Source organism: Schistosoma haematobium, chromosome 1 (genome assembly GCF_000699445.3).
Source record: "Schistosoma haematobium chromosome 1, whole genome shotgun sequence".
Taxonomy (NCBI): domain Eukaryota; kingdom Metazoa; phylum Platyhelminthes; class Trematoda; order Strigeidida; family Schistosomatidae; genus Schistosoma; species Schistosoma haematobium.
Genome location: NC_067196.1, coordinates 78,388,912 through 78,412,322, shown reverse-complemented (window position 1 = coordinate 78,412,322; position 23,411 = coordinate 78,388,912). Strand labels below are relative to the sequence as shown.

The window sequence follows — 23,411 nt, the reverse complement described above, 5'->3', positions numbered from 1 at the left end:
CGTAACCAGTTATTGTTACCCTTTTTCGTGATTGTTATTCAATTGTTACTATGACCTTTACGTTTTCCATTGTTCTTCACAACTGTCAAGTGGACAATTATCTTTCATAATTCTGATCTGTAAATTATTTTCATTCTCCTATTCTTCTCTAACCTCCTGATTGTTACGAAACCCAATTGGATATTTGAAATGTCGAAACGCTTTACAACACAATCTCTATCTTTCTATAGTCATATTTAATTATTGATATATATATATATATTTCTTAGCAAGGTTTTTTTATGTGGTGGTGTTGCTCACCCCATGCCCGATTCGGGCTTTGGAATGGCAATGACCCTGGAGGGACTTCAGATGGATTCATATATTTTTTCATTTATTTATATCCGTCACAATAATGACGTTTCTGAAAAGAAATCTCATTTTCTGAATTTCATGGTTATAAATCGTAGTTGTTACTCAGCATATGCAGTCCATCATCATCAATCTTTTAATAAATAAATCTAGAATAAGTTCCATGAATAAACTGAATCATAGATCATAGGTCTTCAAAAAACATAATTAACTAGCAACGGAGTCCGATTAAATATGTTACACATACACATCTAAAAAATAGACAGCTTTACGGATAGTGTTTACGAGTAGATTATAAGTTCAAGGTATTTTGTGAAATGAAAAATAACCATAAGACTTAAATGGATAGAAGAATAGTAAAATTATTTGCATAAGATATAGATTATTTTTAAGTTAGTGGAGATTTGTGGCTCAGTTGGGTGATTTTGATGGAGTTTTGTTCTCTAAACCATCTAGCTCAGAGAACAAGACTCCATCAAAACCATTTTTAGGTGTTGAATTAATTTTCTAATAATTAATGTTGAATGCTGTCAACTCAAAGATATGAAATCTACCAAAAATTTAACTCTCAATATCGTACATGACTACAGCAGCACTAAGTAGTTACTCGTACTGTGACTTATCAACTTTAAGACGATTATATTCTTTGTGTTATATCTAGAGCTTAGATTCTTAATATACCGCGTATGACTCGAGCACTCAAACGCTAGAACCCTCCCAAGTCACAAAAGAGAAGACAGAACAAGATTGGAGAAAGCGTTTGTTGGGCAAGAATCAAAATGTACGGAAAAATCATGGGTATTTATAGATATTAGCGTTTGTTAAATCAACATTATAATCCATCCAATCTGCAAAGAGGCATGTTATGCTACTGACCAATAGGAGCACGCCACGTTGAAAGCTCCATTGCGTTCTGATAATGAAACTCTTTGACTCTTCTAGGGCTTCTGAAGGCTCTGACATAGTTCTCGGAAACCGTCCCAACACTTTTTTTTACCCCAAAACAATAAATATAGATTCTAACTTGATTCACCATTTTGTACCAAGTTGCTTATTTGCATATTATAACAACAAACTTAATAACTAAAAATTAAATGGATAGATTAGTTAATACAAGAAATTTAATGAAACCTTAGAGAATTATCTATATGAATCTACATTACCTTTTAGAGACATAATATAAATAGATGACTAAAATCATATATTACGATTAAAGCAAATGAAGCACAAGAAATTTAGACGTACAAAACCATAGTAAAGTTGTAAATTCATAAGTGATGAGCTGAAACCAGACTGAATGGAATATGTTTTTTAAAGTCCTTCAGCATTAAGGCATGTGAAACAAAACATACGTTTTGTACCAGGAAGATCATTTAATATCATTATTATTAATACTAATACTTTAGTAACATATAGTTTATTATGAATTAGTTGGTAATGTGAGAAAACGAGAAATAATCCTATTTGATATGGTATACTGTTTTGAAAACAGTATTTTATATTGTCTTATAAGATTCAGGTAATTTGATTTTAAATGGTTGCAAGCTATTTGTGAGATTCCGTGAATCGACAGTTTACCCATTTCAATAAGACTAATCTAGAATGCTTTTTTAAACTGTTAATTTCCTAATAAGATGAACCTGTGTTCCTTTATGACGTTACAGTGGCACCACCTAACTAGCATCAGGCTATAGGAAGTTGGTCAGTAATAAAACAAGAAAAGTTGCGCTAAATAGGAAGCTACAAAAGCTCCTGACCCCCTAAATAAGCTTTTGTATTCATATTAAAGGAATTTAAAAATGAACCAATGTCCATCTTCCTCACTGACTTCCCTAGCTAGTAAATGTAGGCACTTTGTTTTATCCGGTAAACACTTTGCATTCATTTACAGGACTTTTTTAATGAAGAACAGAAACAAAGTAACTCTCAAATGAACATTTTGATTTTTGTTGACAATAATCATGAAAACAAAGTCTGATTTAAGCAGTTACTTTTAAGCAAGCTAATCCATTTCACTAAGAATCTGTGGATCACCAACATAGATGATTGGGGGCCTACCTGAGTTGGATGAGAATGGCGCGACCAACCAGCTAACGTCCAAGTTATACTACTTGGTTAGTACCTAACATGAATGAACCTTTCGTCGTATCCATGTGCTATGGATACCTTGATGACCGCACAACACAAATCACATTATTGCAGAAATAAATTAGTAAGAGTAAGTACAAGGAACAGTCTGCGATCACAACCGCATGAGCCATTCCATGGCATACAATTGATTGGTGAGCGATGGTTGCCCATGACCTTGACGAAGATCGGTAAACTGCCAGATAGTTTCGAAAGGGCCTCTAGACCTCTAGACCACTAATCTGGCATCCGACGGTGACAACGTTTATCGAGAGTTTATTTGCAGCTAAATCTGAAAATTTTCAACAACGCGTGTTTTTACTTCTTTTAAAACTAGGACCCTGATAGTGCAATAAATTCATTTAAGTTTTAATTTACTACCCTGTTCAATACTTAAAATCACCTTTTTTGTATGTTTCAGATGAAACAAGATAAATATTTAAAGTCATCTAATATTGTTATTGTTCATGCAGAAGATGTGACTAATAATTACAAAGAGATTTATCCACGGTTTACTGAAAGTTTAATGCATGTAAGTAAATTGTTATTTTGTTTGTTTAAACTGTTACTTGCCTGGATTAATTAAAAATACTTATATCCAACTATATATCATATCAGTATGCGGTTATGAAGATTGTGGTAATTTATTGAAATCATGAATCTATTCAAGTTAAACAATCAATAAAAACATGGAAGCACATATATTAGGGTTCTATTCACTAAAATATAACTAACAAATATCATTATATTGGATGTAAATCGTCAATTGTAAATCTTTCTTATTAGTACTTATCAGAGACTTCAGTTGGTTAGTTAAAGGTCCAATATATTTCTTTGAAGTATTTAGGTAATTCAAAAATTTTAAATAAATCCTGTTATGTTTCAGCTTAAAAATTGACTGACTAAATCTGTAAGTAGTCAAAAGACTTAAATGAAGTCGAAAAAATGAGATTATTCAAATTCCATGTAATCAAATTGATGATACCGTTCTTATCATGTAAAATGAGCGTCCTGGGTTTCAAATTTGGATAGATTTGTCAATGTATACTGTTGCATAGTCCGAATTCAAAATGTAGCAGTCACCCACTAGGTTTCCATTATTTTTTATATTTGTATGGTTACTTCAAATACGATTCCTTGCTTTTATTAAAATAACACATTGAGAATAATAAAAACTCAGTGGTCAGTCATCAGCTAAACTCAGCTAGAATATTAGAACAACACATTTAAATCAACAATATTACGTATTTCTAATTATGATTTATTTTAATCAAGCTATTTATCCTTATCAACAAGTGTATTAAGAACTGTATGACCTATATCGATCATGGATGAGTACTGCTGAGGAGTTCCGTAGTAGAACGAAACCGTCGTCCACTGCTTCCAGGTATTCAATAGTAGTCAGACATTCATAGGTTCGGGTTATCAATAAAAACCCAATAATTTCCACAATCCTATACTGTTAAGTATTATTTTCTGTTAGATAGTCATCAGACTTTAATGCACATGAATATGGATATATGAAAATATTAAACCCATCAAGGTAGTTTATGAGTTAATGATCATAATGAATTAGATTGTATAACTACACATAGTAGGTAAAAAATACAAATTGTTAGTAAGAAAACATGTGTACTACTAATAGTAATAAAAACAAGAAAATAACACAACATGTGAGGTAGGACAAACTTTGATCAACAGATCTTAAAATAATAATCACTAAAAGTTACTTTAATTACGTAACAAATTATATAAATAATCAGATAATGAAGATTCTAAGAGGAAGAAGGTGAAGAAGTACAGGCAAATACAGAATTTTTTCATCTGTGAGTACTGTAAATATTTTGTTCCTACAGCAAGAATACCTTGAGTCATATTCCGATTTTCTAGAACTATAACCATCAAGTAATTCCAGACCATTATTTAGAGGATAACGGAAACTGCTGTTCACGTTTAGTTATCCTGATAACATGGCATCTTACGACTTTATCACTCTTAAAGAGCGTAAACATTTTCAATTTACTCTTTCTATCCTTTTTTACTCGTATTTCAATTACTATTATCATTAAAACTGTCGGTATAATGACTTATTACGCCGTCATAAGGTATACAACGTTCTTACTTAAATTCCTCGATTTACACTAAAAACTACACTTTCAATTCTGCATGTTTTCCATTTGTGTTTGTTTTATGCTTAAAGTTACCTTCTTGATATTTGGTTAAAATCTATTTAATTAACCCAGAAACTAGTAGAGTGAAAGGAATATTATTAATTATTATACAAACTGTATGAAAATTTAAGAGTATTTATTTCATTAAAAGTTTAAAAAAAAAATAAAGGAAATAATATGGAAGTCAAGTTTCAGAATAATAGTGATGATAATGAACTCGGACATCATACTCAAAGATGTGATTTCGTTGGACAGTGATCAGTACAATAACCAGTCACGCCTACGCAATGTAAAAAAAAATGTGAAGGAATTCATACCTTCAACTGTTATTGTTTAAGTACAAGGTCAAAATATTTTCTTTTTGTTGGTTAGACTGATGTGTTTATGAAATATGACAATATAGTTCAGAAATAATTTGTCTTTGAACTATGTTATAAATGGTTAATCCATTACATAGTAACCAATCTTTATTGATCTTAGAAATTTTCTTCTAAACTATAAATTATTCTATTTTCACTCAGTAATTTTAATTCAGTATAAACATAAACTTCTATTAAGTAGAAATGTCTAATGATTTATATGATTTCACTATAACTGTGAGTATTCTGTACCAATAATTTGTTTCATTTTTACAATCTGTAACTTTGCTAACTTGAATAAACATAGAGATTTCATGAGTTAGATATTTTAAATTTTGTAATTAATTTTAAAATATTTTTTTCAATGGTTAAGATCATGAGTCAGTTGAAGCTAGACCACCATGGAAAACCTAAAAGCACTGGACGGCCGTTTCGTCCTCAACAGTGCGCATCCACGATCCTGCACCCCGAGAGATTCGAACCCAGGACGAAACGGCTGTCCAGTGCTTCCAGGTTTTCCATGGTGGTCTAACTTCAACTGACTCATGATCTTAACTATTGAAATTACTACAATCTCCAGAAAACCCATCTGACATTTTTTTGTTTAAAAAGAAAACTGTTTATTAAATAATCAAGGTACATTGTTACAATTTTCCGAAAACTGTTTATTTTAGTCATATAACAATCACAGCATGGCAAATTCACCAAAAGTGAGTAATAGACAGCATATACAGTTAGTTTATGCTAAACCATCGAAATTGAGAAGGGATGTTATGGCACATAATGATCATGAAGAAATATCACCAGGTAAGTGAAATTTTTAAAAATATTATATCATCCTATTCATCAAGTTATTAACCGATGACTATTGTCTTCTGAATTTCATATGAAGTTTATTAAAACTTTAAATTCTATTTTAATTTCTTTCGGTGTGGAAATAATTCTGTATTAATTCTAAGGTACATTAGATACATTTTGTCCTTTTAAGCACATAGCTAATACTAAAATGAGTTAAATAACAATCCTAAATGGTGATAAATGTGCCTTATCCAATCATATATTAGATGTACAGTTTAAGCAGAGATGAGTGATGACTAACAGTGTAGTCCATAATGCTCGTTTTGTATTATTTGGGACTCATTATCTGGGTGTACCTGCATCCAAGAGTTAAATCATGAAGTGTACACTAATATTTATGACAAGTCGTACACATATACCAAAATAGATTGATCAATTTCAATCTTAAACATCAATGGGAAGATCCAATCAACCAATATACATGAATCACTATTAGATATACGGCATTGGAAGTCTTAAAAATTCTTATTTTCATCTTGATTGAGATAGTGAGTATCAGATATTAAGAAATTATTTTAAAAAAACTAGAGTAATACAACTATTTATTAGTTTTCTATTAATTAGATTGTTCACAGTGTATATCTGACTTCTTTAATATACACCATTTATATTGTCTAAGAATTTAAAAATGTATTAAAAAACTCATACCATCCTTATATTCAATTGTTTTATTTAATGAAACACAAGGTCATCTTTGTAATTTTTTTTCGAAAAAATTAGATCAAGTTTTCAAATATCAATATCATTTAGTTTATGATAAAAGATGTTTAAAGAGATTCAGATTTGAATAGTTATGTGAACTCAGTAGTTCAATTGATAAGGTATCAGATTGTGGTGGTCGGTATTCCATATAATCCTTAAACTTCGTATACAGTTTGTCTTGATAACCGTCACTAGATAACGCAACAACGGTATATTAATCAGAAGGCGAATATGAAGTGTTGATTATGTTTATTATGAGACCACACAGATATCCAAAATTACAGGTGCGTCAAACAAGCATGAAAGATTTGTGCCGAAAGGCAAGCAGGCAAGTGATCGAGCGAGTGAGTCAGCTAATATGAGTACGAGTAAGCGAGAGAGAGCAATGAACATGAATAACATGGACATGTATATACATAGTGAAATGAATGAATCATCGAATCAATTAAGCACTTAGTAGTATGGCTAGCAGCGTGAATAAATGCGTAGGCAGTAAGCAATGCTCAAGCATACATGTTCATACATTCGCAACAATAATCAAGATACAGTGATATAGATAAATTGTTGTTGTACGGATGACTCAGTTCGTTAATAAGTTAACAAAATGACTTGACCGAATTAAATGTGAAGCAACTCAATGCGCGTGAGTTGCTATAATATGTTTGAAGTGAAGGTTACTTGGTCTAAATCTTAGTAATAACTTCAAATTTGGGTTCAAAGTATGCCAGGTTAATGAGTTGAAAGTTTGTATTTTCTTTTTTTAAAAAAATCAAAAACTATGTAATAAATGTTAAGTAGTTTTATTGTAAACTTTTAAGTTACATGATTTGACTTGTTCATCAAAAATATTTTAGTGGCCTGGAATCTGACTCCAATTAGGTCAATATAGAATGTTCATTATTGAATGATTACTGTCGAAATATATATGTTGCGTATCCTCGTATATTTCATCGACTTAAATCGCATTAGTGAATAACGAAATTAAATAAGTCAAATACGAGAATGAATTTCAAATATGTATATTTCATACAATCGTTGATCCAGACAAAATATCGGAGAAGCGAATAGAAAGCAGCTAAGCGAAATGACGTGCAGTGGAGAAGGCAGGTAAGCCAACTCCTACAGATTGTCCCATTATGATTCAAATAATTATCATAGTCTTATTAACACATTAATGTTATATTATCACCTAACGTGGAATTATTATTTTTGTTCGTGCTGACATTAAATTATGACCTAATTGGAGTCAGATCCCGAGGGGCCACTAAAATATCTTCCAATAGTCCAACTATACATAATTTTTTAATAATTTAAGATCGTTTAAAGTTTATACGGTACTGAATGTGTCGAAATTAGACAGGTTTTAATCGATTTATCATTTTTACAACTAATAATAAACTATTTATATATTTTTTCATCATATGTTGTTCTTTTATCGATAGTAAAAATGAGCATTGCACCTGTAACTTTATCAGCGCCTACAGAACCATATATGTTTGATGACTATTTTATAATTAGAAAACCTGATCTAAGTGATATACCTGAACAAAAGCTTGCAACTTTATCTAATCAATTTGGTGAACTTAATGATTCTGTGGAACGTGTTATTATTCGTATATTCGATTCAGCTGTAGTTCCAGGTGGTGCACTACGTGGTGTTGTTTATATATGTCTTAAAGAACCAATTAAATTGAATACTTTATTTATTACCACAGAAATGGTTACGAAAACAATATCTTCAGATGAGAAACAAGATATGGAGGTAAAATCTGCTATTGTTATTACGACATTTACCATAATGTATTGACGAATGTTTTTAATTTATTTTACCACTGAAATTAGGCATAATAGACGGAATATCTTTCGTTCTGTAACCAGTGTAACATATTGACTTAACAACTGTCAAGTAATTGAGTGTATATAAATAAGGATAAATATAAGAGATGAGAATGAAATAGAAGTATTACCCAAATATCTTATATATCATCTAAACCCAACCTACTTAACAATTCTGAGTACACTAATCACGATAAAAATAATACGACTTAAAAACACAGAAATCACTTTGTACATACGTTTTAATATAAATTTAGGATTGTTTGTAAAATGAAATGTTTATGCAAAAATCGTTAGCTTGGAATGTTAAATAAACAAATTTATTTGCTCAGTAAAGTTATAAGATGAATAATCTGAATGAATATAGATTATATAGGGTGAGAGAAATGGTCATATGATTACAAATCCTAACATACTTGGTCAAAGACCATGTAGTGTATAAAGTGATTCGAACTATTACTTACTTACTTACTCACTCACGCCTGTTGCCTCTCGTGGAGGAGCATAGACACCCCCCACCAGCGTTCTCCATCCAACTCTCTACTGGACAATCTTTCCCAGTTCTTTCCAGTTGCTATTCATCCTTGTAACGTTTGCTTCCAATTCCCGACATAGTATATCCTTTGATCTTCCACTCTTCAGTTTCCCTCCAAGATTCCACGTTAGCGCTTGCCTCATGATATAGTTTGATGATTTCCTCAATGTATGTTCCGCCCACCTTCATCGTCTTTCCTTAATTTCATCTTCAGATGGAAGCTGGTTTATCCTCTCCCACAGTAGGCTTTTGCTAATGGTTTCCGGTCAACGGACATTGAGTATCTTGAGCAAAAATTTGTTCGTAATTACCTTTCTGTGTTACATTTCATGATCTTGCTTTTTCCCTCGTGTATGTTGAGGCCTACCGACGCAGAGGTTGCTGCTGCTACACTGGCTGTCTTGACCTTCATTTGTTGGTGTGTATGTGGTAGAATAGCTAGATGATTTGCTAAGTTCGAATCATCTGGCTGCATGTAAGCTGTAATAGGTTTTCCATGTTCCCCTTGTTATGTCGTGATCTTCATAATCCAGTCAACCACCAGAAGAAAGATAAAGGAGGAGAGTATGTAGCCTTGCATGACTCCGGTTCTCATTTGGAATGCAACTACCAGCTGTCCACTAAGCACGACCTTGCACTGTTGTCCATCTTATGGATTCCATACGATGCTGACGAACTTCTCAGGTACACCATATTGTTGAAGAAGGATTCATAGGTTCATTCTATCCATGCCTTCTCACAATCAAGGAGGTTGATGTATAGTGATAAGTCCCATCAACTGACTGTTCAACGATGATCCGTAGTATCGCGAATCGGTTTCAAAGTTGGGTGTCTAGTAAATCTTCCATCTGGTTCAACAACGCTCCATTGAAAACGTTTCCTGGTACCGATAGGAGTGTGATGTCCCTGTAGTACTCAGACTTACTGAGATCTCCTTTCAATGGTATCTTGAGGAGATATCAGCCTGTCGGCACTCATTCCTCCTCCCAAATCTTCCTGAATAGGATGTGAGGCATCTTTGCTTTTACCTGTTTGTCTGACTTCAGTGCTTCAGCTGGCATGTTGTCTGGTCCTGCTGTTTTCCCGTTCTTGATTTGCGTGATAACCATCCTGATTTCTTCGACCTTTTGTGAGGTGACATCGATAGGAAGGTCTGTGTGTACTGCTTCGATGTCCGTTGTGTTTAGTGGGTCCAGTAAACTCAAGAAATATTCAGTCTCCTATCCACCTGTTCTCCTGTTCTAAAACCTCAGTGATCGGTTTACCTTCTTTGTTCTTGACAAGAAGTTCTGGCTTACCATATTTCCCTGATAGCCTCTTCGTTACATCGTATGGTTGTCCAATATTTCCTTCTGCTTCAGCTATTTCCGCTGTCGTCGCTAGGTCTTCCATGTATTTCTGCTTGTGAACTCTAATGCTCTGCTTCACTTTCCTGTTTGCTTCTGTGTATTCAGCTTTTGCCTTGAGTTTCTTTGCTTTTGTCCGGCTATTATTAATTGCTATCTTCTTGTTCTTCCCTTCTTGAATCCAAAACAGGGTTTCCATAGAGACTCGTCCTTTATACTGATGCCTTTTGCGACCTAGAACCTCCTGTCTTGTCGAAGTTGGTGCTTCTCTGATCCCCTTCTGGTTATTCTTCATAGTAGTTTTTCCTTCTTTCATTAGGTCCTGTAAGGCTTGGAACCTGTTGTTGAGAGCTATTTTGAATTGGTTGAAAGTGCTAGCATCTCGTAAGAATATTGTGCCACATATAACCATTTTATTGAATCCACACAAATTTCCAAATATCTTACCACTCGCGTTCCTTTCCCTCAGTCCGTGTCGTCCCATGATATCTTCATACCTGATGTTGTCGATTCCGACTTTGGAGTTTAGGTTTCCTATCAGGATGGTCAAGTTCTTTCCCGGACACTTCTCTATAATCAATTGCAGCCTCTCGCAAAACTGATTTTTATATATGAAGTGTCATAAGATCAGCTATAAACCTTTTTCATGAAATATATTGTGATCTTCAACATACAATGAATTTCCAGAAATAAATATCGCTGGATGCATATATGAAAAACCAAATTTCTTACTTCATTGATAATCGTAATTTTGTTTAACATTAAGATATATAAATTGGGATTTCGATACCTTTTACCGAAACGCTGATAAGCATATTAAGTAAACTATTCGCATTATGTGATAAAATTAAAGCCAGACATGGTATGAAATTCATCAAGTCGACTCCATTAAAATGAACTGAATGTACTATAAGGTGTTTTTTTAATTATAGACATTCTATAACGACGTGTCTTATGTAGGTTAGAATAATGAACAAACTATCGCTGAAAATTCGTCTACTAGTGATTAATATTACTAAAGTAATCTTCTCAATTGAATTATGAGAGTACGAAATCAGATGTCACTGAGTTTTTAGGTTAACTCTCTAATCAGGCATAAATTTTCACTCATGGTAGCAGCTAATTTCCATTAATAAGAGTAAAATGCATTTCAATATCAAACTGAACACCTTCAAATGTATATATAAGTTATATGAGCATATAGTACATGGAATAATGCAGGCATCTGCAGCTTGTGTTTAAAGTAGTCGAACAATTTACCGTCATTCAAATATATTTTACTGAAAAGTACTCATTAAATGCGTTGATTAAACGTTTGTGCTCACTTAACTCTACTTTCTTACATTTATTATTCTAGAAACGAATACCTATATCATATACTGTTTTGTCAGATGACCCATCAGTTGGTAAAAGAATGCCAATACGTAAATTTACTTGTCAAGAACCAGAATTTATGCAGTCACCAGTAAAAGAAGTTGATCTTAGTGATCCATGTTTCTCACCATATATTGGACCTGTCCAACTTGCTCCAGGTGATCATGCAATTCCTTTTGCGTTTCCTCTTGAAAGTGATGCACATCCGTCAATATTACTGAAGGGTAAAGTTGGTTTTACGCATGAAGTAGAAATTATACATAGGTAAGAATAATTTTTTTCCCAATCAAACTATGAAGCTGTTTTATAAGCTGTTATGATTCTATTTCAATTGGGTTTGTTTAATTTATTAAATATTGAGTCGTTACTGGTAAAAATGAACTGCTACATCAAACAGCTGTTATGTAATTCAGCTATATTTTAAATAAAAACTCCATTTTCAAAATAACGGAAATTGAATTTTTCACATAAAACGACTCTTCTTAGTTTCGTAGATGACGTTTTATTTAATTTAATAAATATTTTGAACAAATTCAGTAATTTTCCTTTGTATATGTTTGAGTGAGATCTCTAATAGTCTAGCCATAAACTGTTTATTAGTAAATTTTCTGTATGTATGGAATATAATGAACGATCAACTGATGATGCTATATTCACTAAGCAACATCATCCAATTGCTAAGCTCTACTGCCATTGTGATGGACGCTACTCACATGATTGTTTGTAGGTAGTATGCAGCAGAAAGCAGAGTCAAAGTTGCAACAATTGTCAAACGGAGTAAAGAGTTTTAATAAATTGATGGATCACTTAGAAACCAGACGAGGAGGTAATCTAGATGGTAGAACATACCGAAAGATGAAAATGAACGATTGAAGGCTGTGAATATTTATTATGTAAATGATTAGACATTATTATCATGACCTACATCATCAACCATGTATATGTGCAGGTTTGATAAGGTAGGAAGAGCTTTTATTATTCATAAAGCCGTGAAAAAACGTAGTCAGATAAGAGTCAGTTAATGACACTTACGAATGGTTGCCATTAAGGTCTGTTACATTTTGCTGTGTTCTAATTGTACGTGGTTATGGGAAGGTTTTAGTTTTGTATCTCCAAATAAACAGTTGTAAACGAGGTTTTATTGTGACATGAAATCGATTGTATGGACTTTAGTCATAATATTTCAAGTTAGTTAAATGTGATTGTGAAGACCATTTGTTTAACGAGTTTGACTGGTTGGCTCAATTCTTGAGTTACTGGGTTATTGATTTGAAATCTTTTAGCCAAAATCTCCGAAATGCTTTTCAAGACCAATATTCAATGAAAAACTGATTCATTAAATTCTATGATTAATTTATTCTTATTGAGAGTCAAACTTGGGGACTTCATATTAAACTGCAAACATGTTAAACAGTGAACCAAAGGACTGGTAATCAGTTTAAAGAAAAATGTTTTAAACAAATAAATTACCATATCACTGGTATACACTAGTTAGTTGACCAAATGAGATGGATCCAGTTAATTTAGAGATAAAATGTCGTCAGTTCACTCCAGCATATGTTCTAGGCTTATGGAATTTCAGTTGGATCCACATCCGGCTTAACTCTAACATACAGTAATCTTTATATGCATATACGAAATCACTTATTATGTTTATTTATGTAATCCATTCTAATGTTAACACTGACTCATAAACTACTTGAATTGGTTTAGTAATTTCGTATATACATATAAATATTAGTGCATATCTGAGTAAAGCATGATGAGAATGTAATTGATAAATCGTCTGTCTGAACGCTTGAATAGGTTTCCTAAGCTCTACTAATAACCCCAGGCTAAATCTATACGACAACTTGAACACGATATAAAATGCACGAAATATGGAAGGAATGCTTTACTCCAAGGTTAGTTTATGTACAGAGAATTCAGGGTATTTATAGTATTTCAGATAGCTTTGAGCTTCTGGAAAGTTCTAGAACCTTTCTAAACATAGTAGCAAAATAATTAATCATCCAATCAGAAATGTGCCACCTGACTCGCCATTTTCTAAATGTTTCTAAGAAACGTCTACTCAATGCTAATTAGATAAAATGTTTCCAAGAGTTTTCAGGGTCCCTTCGAGCTTTTTTGAGGGATATTCCGGGTCTCCTCAACACTAATTAAAAACAATATCGTTCGCTTATATATGTTCTAATTCACAATATGATGATTTTTGAGATTTTATAGAATTTCGCCTTTTCTGTTTATCGTTATCCTTTCATTAATTTTTTTACATTAGATATTATATCTATGGAACCATCAGATTGAGTCGACCAAATGAAAATAATTCAGTAACAATCAGTACAGATAATTTAAATGTCAAAGTTCTTAGTTGTGGTCCACCAAATTATACACTTCCTAATGGTGGACGAATACCAGCTATCATGAAAACATTTACAATGGAAAATAGACAAATGTTAATACAGGTATAATTTTTAAACATAGTTCCTTCCACTATTATGAATATTATTGAATAAATTCCTTACCAAAGAAAACTTTTTCCACTTACTTATGATCTAATAGTCGAGATCATGGGTCAATAAGAGCTAAACCACCATAGAAAACCTAGAAGCACTGGAAAGCCGTTTCGTCCTATTGTAGGACTACTCAGCAGTGCGCATCCACGACCTCGCTCGGCAGAATTCGAACCCAGGACTTGTCAGTCCTTCTTTTATTTACAATCATTGAAATAATGTGATTATCTATGAAATTTTTACAAAATTCTCAACCAAATATTCGAGTAGGCTATCAGTCTATCCAAAATCATATTGATAAATCAAGTCAGTTATATACCGTAAAAGATATTGAGTGGATTAAGTTTATCAAAATTCTTGAATATCAGTCTCATTATCCTATCTAACAATTATTATTTCATAATGAATTCAATGAATAGAATTTGACAGAAATGATATAACATTTCTTTTGTTAGTTATTTGAATTAGATTTTGTTAATATGATACAATATACATAATGAAAACATTATAAACAAACTATCCAGAACAAACAGAATGTGATATCATTGACAATATTTTGGTGGAGTTTTGTTCTCTGAGCTGGATGGTTTGGTCGTGGAGCCTTCATCGTTCTTCTGAACGACATCATCAGCACAAACTTCAGATAGAAAAGAAGTGTTCGAATTCCTCCATATGTGCACAGAACAAGCTGTGAAACACATATGGAGAAATTCGAACACTTCTTTTCTATCTGAAGTTTGTGCTGATGATGTCGTTCAGAAGAACGATGAAGGCTCCACGACCAAACCATCCAGCTCAGAGAACAAAACTCCACCAAAATCATCCACCTGAGCTACAAATCTTCTCCACCATCTCAACATTGAGAAGAATTTATTTGAATTACAAGTTACTTGTTTCCCCACTAATTTAGTTATATTTCATACAACATATATGATACAACATCATGATACATCTTTAATCACCCTACTATGTATAGGTACGTCAATATCTGTAATAATGTTAATTTTCAAATATTTTTCTCTCGGTTGTAAGAAACTGATGAGAATCTAACGAAATAAAATGAATTCATATTATACTGTACCAATCTTCCTTATTGCTCTCTTTAATTTAGTTATAATCTTAATTACAACTTATGGAATAGCATGGATACCATCTCTATTGTAAATTATTTAACCAACTTCACATAATTCACAGATTATTAAATTATTTTTGATATTTTTCTATAAAACACTTCAGTTAAGTATAATTTATGCACATGAATATCTTACAATGGTTTGAATACTCTTAGTTATTTTATTTTTACTAAAATGAATCAGTTTTATATATTACTTTAAGGGAACTAATATCTAGTTTGTATTCCTTTTGATAATGTGATCACTTTTCTAATATTTCCTAATATCATTCTATAAATTTAGTATATTATACAGTAAATTTTCTAAGTTGCTATGACAACAAATTTCAAATAAGTACATAAGAGTATGCTTTTATTCACAAGCTTAATATATAAACTTCAAAAAATTGAGATATAGGGAATAAGATGGTACAAAAGCATTCACTTTTTTAAAAAAAAATTGATTGATCATTTAAGAAAATATCAAAATTTGAATTACACAATGTAGTTGTTATCAATATATGAAATTTGATCTTTCTAAAATTATCAGTATGGAGATTTGTGAAGCATTTAGTATTTTAACAGTTGAATACACGAATTGATCTAAGTTGGATCATCATTGAAAATCTAAAAGCACTGAACAGAGCACCGCAGGAGGAGTCTTATACTTGTAATGTTCGTCTAGTGCTTCCAAGTTTTCACTGATGGTCTAGCTTATATCAGCTCGTAAATTCATCTGTCTTTTAAAATTATGATCAAATACTTTAGCAGTCTATTCAGCTTCCATAAGATTATTTTAAAAAAACTATTAAATTAAGTTCATTGAACATTTGACTTTTTTTCTGGTTGGATTCATTTTAACAAAATACGATTTTAAATTTTTATTATCGTTTACAGATTGAAAATATAATCTTTCAAGAGGCTGATGATATTAATATTTATATATTTACGGATGAACCAGTTGGTATACGTTATGCTGAAGCTTATTTACTTCGTATATTTCATATACCTGGATTAAAAGTTTCTGATACAAAAGCATTATATAAATTGAAGAAGTATCCTCCTAATGTTTTTATTGATGGCCGTACAGAAAAAACTACTTTTACTGAAAATCTACCTTTACCATTCTCTGAAGCAGCTGAAATTGAAAGTGGACGATTATTTTCTAATTCACAACATTTACCAAGTCATTATCGTGATTTTCGTGTATCATGTGAATCTTTAAACTCAACAGAACAATCACAAAGAACATTACATTGTGATTCATATAAAGATTTACCTAGAGATGCCCGTAAAGCCGGTTGTCATTTAACATTAAACGTTCCAATCAATTCAGTTCCACAAAGCTGCTTAGAATCACTGAAGATAACTTATTATATTAGGGTAGGTTAATTGAAAGTAATCAAGTCATTTGACTATAATGTCATACTTTTACTTAGTTTATCACCCTTTGTCAGTTATTTCTAAATGTAAGTCATAGATTTCTACTCAACTTACGCTGTTGTGACCGGGATAAGAATTCAAAATTAGATTGATTTACTCAATATGATTTTTATTCAACATTAATTCCGTTTTAATTCAATATGATGATTACTGAGTATAGTACTTGTTTCGTTTTCCCCTATGACATTTTATTCTGTATAACATACGACATTCTTATATGAATTATGGGTGTAAAAACCAATATATAAATGAGTGTATTTCCGACTAGACGGGTCGGGATTACACGTGCTTCTGGCTGCTTGCGGAATATATTTCCCCGTTTCGAACACGAACTTCTCTCTCTAGTTAGTGGGGCTGGAACTCATTAGAATAGCTGGCTTATTGGTTTTGATCACAGAGTCTTTGTTGCTTTCGCAGACTAGGTGAATTCGTAATCGCTTCAAACATAGCATACTCATACACAGAAAACTAAACTGTTTAATTTCATTTTTCCCAGGAAGAATTAAAATAATTATTATGTTTTACCATGTTATTTTAAAAAAATAATCTTAACTGAATAGATATGTTTAAGTAACTTGGTAAACGATTAGAAATGTGTATCATTTTAATTTAATATCACTTTTATATAGAATTGTTAGAACATAGTTGGTAATGAAATTCAGGATGTGCATTTCGTCCCATTTGGGAATCGCCAGCAGAAGTGATGTTCACTCCGAGATTTGAAGCCAGCACCATTTGTTTAGAAAGCCTATGCCTTATCCAATAAGATGCGAACCCCAGATAACCAATTGCTTGTGTAACATTACTTTGTTAGGTTAAGTAGTTTAGAGGCGATAGAAATCTGAAAAAATAGTTAAAACACTCGTTAAACTATTTTGAGAATGATGGATTGTTTTACTACTAGATTATTTTCACAGTCGAAGTCACGAGTTGAGCCAAACTAGACCATCATTGCGAATCTGGAAGCACTGGACGGCCATTTCGCTCTAGTATGGGACTTCCCTGCAGTGCACATCCACAATTCCATACGCAGGACTAAAACCCGGAACCTTCGGTCTCGCACGAGAACGGTTAACCTCTAGACCACTGAGTTGGCATCCAACAGTGTTTGTATCTGACTTCAATCAACCCATGATTTTGCAAAACCCTTCATCCGTTGTCTGAAATCGATAACAGTCTGGCAAGTGACACGGTTTGGACTCCACTGATCACGGCTTCTCACTTAAACTTCAGGTGATCCAGAAGTTAGGCGTTCGTGTGCGAGACCGAAGGTTCCAAGTTTGAGTTGAGCATGTGGAATCTTGGATGTGTACTGCAGGGGAGTTCCATACTATGATGAAATGGCCGTCCATTGCCTGCAGGTTTCCAATTGTGGTCGACTTTAATTCGACTCGTAATTTCAATTGCGAAAATTCTACAACTTCCACAAATCGTCATGCTGATATTAGATTACTGACAAAAGACACTCATATTACTTACATTTGATAAGATTAGCTGGCGAGAAAATTGATATTATGTGCTACTATCGTTGCTATTTGGTTTGATTTAAGCTACCACTAAATGAATCAGACAGTAAATACTCATTTTCTTAGAATTAGACAATCTATACTAATTATCCTAACTGATTCCTTTCTGTCTTTATACTGTTTCCAATTTCATGCTGATTTCTGATTATTTTTATCAGCTGAACAGTGGTAAACATTTGATCTAGTTTGTTCAACATTATAATAATTGCTTTGGTATTATTTTGTAAATGGCATCAACTGATTATCATTAGCTAAATCTACCCTAATTAAACCATGAATTTAGTTTATGTCAGGTTTTTAATATGTATTGGAACTTAAAAATATGATTAAAATCATCTGTGGTATTGTTATAGCTTGAGATTCTAATCGATATCATGTGCTATATTATACGTTGAGGGTTCCGATTATCTAATAAACCACCTATACAGCGACTGGTACTGGCAACTTCCCATTTCACGAATTTACACATTGATTAATTAAACACAAACAAGGCCTTAAAGCTTATTGCTTCTTGAACTTCTTTTAACACGATAGCCAGCTGGAAGATGAAGTTGGAAAGCAGATTAGTTCTCACTTGTACTCAAAACGCCTACAATAATATACATGAATTGACTGACCAAACAGTACACGAAGTATGAAATCATACTTTAAACATAACATTGCAATAAATGGTAGAGGATGAAGTAAACAATACATAATTAATTGGTAATAAATAAAGAATAGTAAGACATGTAACAGTGTTTACTAGGTGTACTATAAGCTGATAATAAGATAAATATGGAAATACGGTAATACAGTTATCTACGAACTATACCACAGAAATATGAATGGTTATAATCCGAAAGTTTTAACTTCCCCACTAGTCTTCTCGTTATAATAAATATCTAATTTAGGGTTAAAACTTCCCATGTAAAAATGCAAAATAAAATGTTCAGCTGATAGGTACTTAAAGAGTGTTGATTCGCTCATTCCTCTGTATTAACATTTGCTATTAATAAATGCATTTGAAGTAACATAATGTAATATTTTTACTAAACTTGCTACATATATACTAAAATGAATGTCATTAAAAAGCCCATTATCATTTTTTATTAATTAACAGTTAATCAGAATTTTCAGTGAGACTATAATTTATGGACAAACCAATCAGATTTAGGATGACATGTCTTGGATTTTGGCTCGAAATTCATTCATTCACTTAGCTAAATATAGTTTTAGCATTTTAGCTTATGTCAGTCCGTGATAAAAATATTAAATCTGATTCTTAACCTTAACTATCAACTGTAAATCATAATTCTTATTCTTCACACAGATTTATAACTTTCATTTAACCTTAATAGTTAGGTGGGTATACTCAAGATCATGCATAAATTATAGTCTCACTGAATTTTCTTATTTTATCCATGAAAATAATCATTTTCTATAATATCTTATATATCTAATAATTTTATTTTTCAGGTACTTATACATGGTAAACGTAAAGTAATGGCTTATAGTTTACCAATATCAGTAGTTGAACAACGTACTAAAGATTATAAAATGCGTTATTTGGGTGAAGGCAATCATATATACGATCCAGAATATTTAAAATTAAAACGTGACAGTAAATGTTCCGTTTCATAAAATTTGGATACAAATAAATCAACTGATATAATACAATGAAATTTAAAATTAGTAAATTTATCAATCATTAGTTATAACTTATCTAGGAGAAAAACAGAGTGAAAGAGAAAAAAACACATTAATGTTAGATTCTTTTTGTTTGTTTGTTTGTTTGTTTTTGTTATTGTCTTGAATTTGTGTTGTTGTTGTTGTTGTCGTCGTCGTCGTTTTGTTTGTTTGTTTTTCATCTACGTTGTTACATTGTCCATTATGTTTTGTTATGATACATAGTTGTGAATTCTTTTTAAATTTACTTATTTATTTTATTTGGTTAGTTTTGATCTCTTTTCATCTGCTTAATTAACTAAGTTGATTTGCTATTAATAATTACCATCATTGTATTCTATATCTTTGATTTTATCGATTTTCTGATAAAAAAATATTACAAAAGAGTGAATCATGTTTCATCCATTAAAGTTACTCATCAGTCAATTTATTTAATCAATAATTGATTAAGAAATAAATATTGTGGTAAACATTTACATGAATTAAATTCCTCCGAATAGAAAATGTCTTGTTTCTTCTAGTTAATCGATATGTGTTTATATACAAACAAACAAACAAACAAAAACGCCTACATGTTGAGGGATAAATAGTAATAAAAGATTAATATCAGATGGGTTTCGTGGAGATTGTAGTAATTTCAATGGTTAAGATCATGAGTCAGTTGATATGCTCAATAGTGACTGGCTTCACGAGGTATATCCTGGAGTTCTAGTGAGAAGTAGTGACCAGTGGAGTTCAACCAGATCTGTTGTGAGATAGTAACTCACTGAAGATAGTGGTGAATGTGTCACTCAATTTCGTGGATTAGTTGAAGTTAGAGATTGACACCGTTGGATGCCGGCTCATCAGTGGTCTAGTGGTTAAGTGCTCGCGCGCGAAACCAGTAGGTCCTGAGTTGGAATCTCGCAGGGGGCGAGGTCATGGATGCGCACTGCCGAGGAGTTCCACGATGGGACTAAATGGCCGTCCAGTGCTTCCAGGTTTTCCATGGTGGTCTAGCTTCAACTGACGCATGATCTTAACCATTGAAAGTAATAAAAGGTGTTTTTTCTATCTTGATTCTTTTTTTTCATTTAAAATGGTTGGATACAAAAAACTGTTTTCGATATTTGAATTTATATAGGTTCATTCGAAAATAATATTGTTTATGGATTAGAAGATTACTGGATAGAAGATTCTAGATTCGTTCCTTGACTACTTGTTTGTAATTATTTCTGTGAAGTTTCACATTAGGATAGGAAATTAGTTCACTGTTTTCATGGTTTCCAATTAAATCATTGCCTGAAGTTATTTCATGATGAAAACCATTCATAAAATTAAGTAATCTCAATAAACTTTCTCATTATGTTTATAATTTGGAATTTAATAAGTTACGTTCAATCTTATATCTCAATACTGGAGAAAAGGATACTGTAATAACGTTTAATGAAATTACTCTTATTATTTGCATATAAGTTTAAAAAGCTCATCACTTAAAACGTGTAGAGATTACGTTGACTATACGTAGATACTTCAACTGAATTGTAGTTTCTAAACAATTGTATTGGTTCCAAAAATATATATATGAAAATCATACATGTAATATAATAAATAACAGACACTATGTGAATACTGTTGGATTAACGAAGAATATCATCTCATCAAACTTTACAGTTATAAATTTAAATTATTAATCTAAAAGAATGGTCAAGTTAAAGCTCAAATAGTTCCTTTAAAATCATTCATAGTTTATAAGTTAAACATAGTTTCTAAAATAAAATATTAGTAAAACTAAGTCTGTCAAAATCAATCAGGCTAAAAGTTCGTTAAATAAAAAGAAGTAATAACTATTCTGAAATGGTGAATAGAATTTGTAACTCAGGAAGATGATTTGCTTAGATCCGCGTTCTCGAAGCTAAGCGGTTTAACCGTGAGATTTCGATTGTTTTTCTAGATAAAATCCTCAGCACAAACTTCATAGAGGAGTCAGCTAATCAAATCTCTTCATTTATGACTAACAGTTTAATTCTAATAACTGGTCGTTGTTGGAAATTATCCTTTAGCTGCATACATAATTTGACTACCTCCCCTTTTGATCTGACTTTCATCCCTATAGTTGTTCTTGATTTTACTAACTGGTTGATAAATTAGATCAATTTAGATATTTATTGATTGCTGATTCACTTAGGTCCTAAATGTATAGAAACCCCTCGACGTTCTTTATGTTACCTCTGTCTACGATCCAAAAATCTTACCAGTTGATCATTTGTCCACGACTAACTACGTGCATTGATTTAAGTGGAGATACATCGTTGCATCTGACAACTAATTGTTATTCAAGCAAATGAAGATCAAGAGGAATATGCTGTTTCTCGCACATGGTGGAGTTTATTGTCTAAGTGACGTTTGGCTTTCACTTTTCTGTCATTCCATGTTTTACTTTGCATAAGAGAGGCTGAAGTAATTTTGCTGTCTTATTACAATCAAGTCCAACAATCCGGTTGCAATCTGCAGTTTGTCTTTCACATATGTTAGGATAATCCTTTCTCTGATTTCTACATTTTATTTCATGACTGTTGCTGAACTTCGTGAGTAGCCGTTCTTTTAATAAACAGTTGTTAGATACTTTTCTGAGTTGTTCCCAATGTGGTTAAAGGTTCGATCAGCGTAATATGGTTCACGATGCTTTTGAATTTACAGTTGCTCAGGTTTTTAAATCGAATTCAAGGTTAACAAATTAATCTTTTATTCGTATATAGAGAAATTCGAATAGCACATTTCTATCTGCATTTTGTACCGATAATATTTTTAGCAAGATAATAGAATCTTTACGGTAGAACTATTTAGCTCATAAAATGCAATACTACTGAAAGCAATTGATACTAACGTTGGAAAAACTTCAGCTTTGTACACAGAAGTAGTAAGTTCAGACGCTTCTTTTACCACGACCAGCATAACGCCTAATAAGAGATTTGAAAGATAGATGGTGAATAGCAGTGGAATCCATGACGCACTTTTTGTCCTACTCGAAACTGGATGTACCTGAATCCCAGAGTTAATGTTCACTCCAGGACTCCGATCCGGTAACACTTGCTTTAAATACCATCACGTTATCCATTTAGCTATTGAGTCCAGATGATCACCCATTGCGCAAGCTAGTAAGTTCCAAATAGGACGAAACGTGTGTCCTGGATTCCACTGCTAGCCATCATCCATCTTTGCTTATAATGCTTGTGACCAAAGTCAATATAGAGGTAATCCGCACAGCGTACACATATGCCAATGAGAGACTGATCAATTGCAGTCTTAAGTATCAATGGGAAGATTCAAACAACTAATACAAAATGAATTGTAGGATGACTTATTTTAACTAATGTACATGTATTATTCACCTTTGTCTTGATGTACCTCAAATCTTGTTACTATTATTATAGTTATTATTATTATTATTATTACTATTGGCGTTTCTTTGTATTGCTGTTATTATCATTCGTCATTTTCTTAACATACGG

At 32.2% G+C, this 23,411-nt stretch overlaps 1 protein-coding gene across 2 annotated transcripts in view; it reads left to right on the top strand.

The window, feature by feature from the left end:
• Positions 1–21,317, top strand: part of MS3_00002189 (uncharacterized protein) — a 58,776-nt gene extending 37,459 nt beyond the window's left edge. The window contains exons 10-16 of one of the 2 annotated variants that reach the window (XM_012940284.2): positions 2,900–3,010; positions 5,683–5,815; positions 8,011–8,330; positions 11,643–11,923; positions 13,938–14,124; positions 16,181–16,666; positions 19,711–21,317. In XM_012940284.2, the coding sequence (XP_012795738.1) occupies positions 2,900–3,010; positions 5,683–5,815; positions 8,011–8,330; positions 11,643–11,923; positions 13,938–14,124; positions 16,181–16,666; positions 19,711–19,875 (1,683 nt within the window). In that variant the 3' untranslated portion in view covers positions 19,876–21,317. The remainder of the gene's footprint in view (positions 1–2,899; positions 3,011–5,682; positions 5,816–8,010; positions 8,331–11,642; positions 11,924–13,937; positions 14,125–16,180; positions 16,667–19,710) is intronic. The other variant, XM_051209758.1, reaches the window with a different exon arrangement.
• Positions 21,318–23,411: the final 2,094 nt, after the last annotated feature.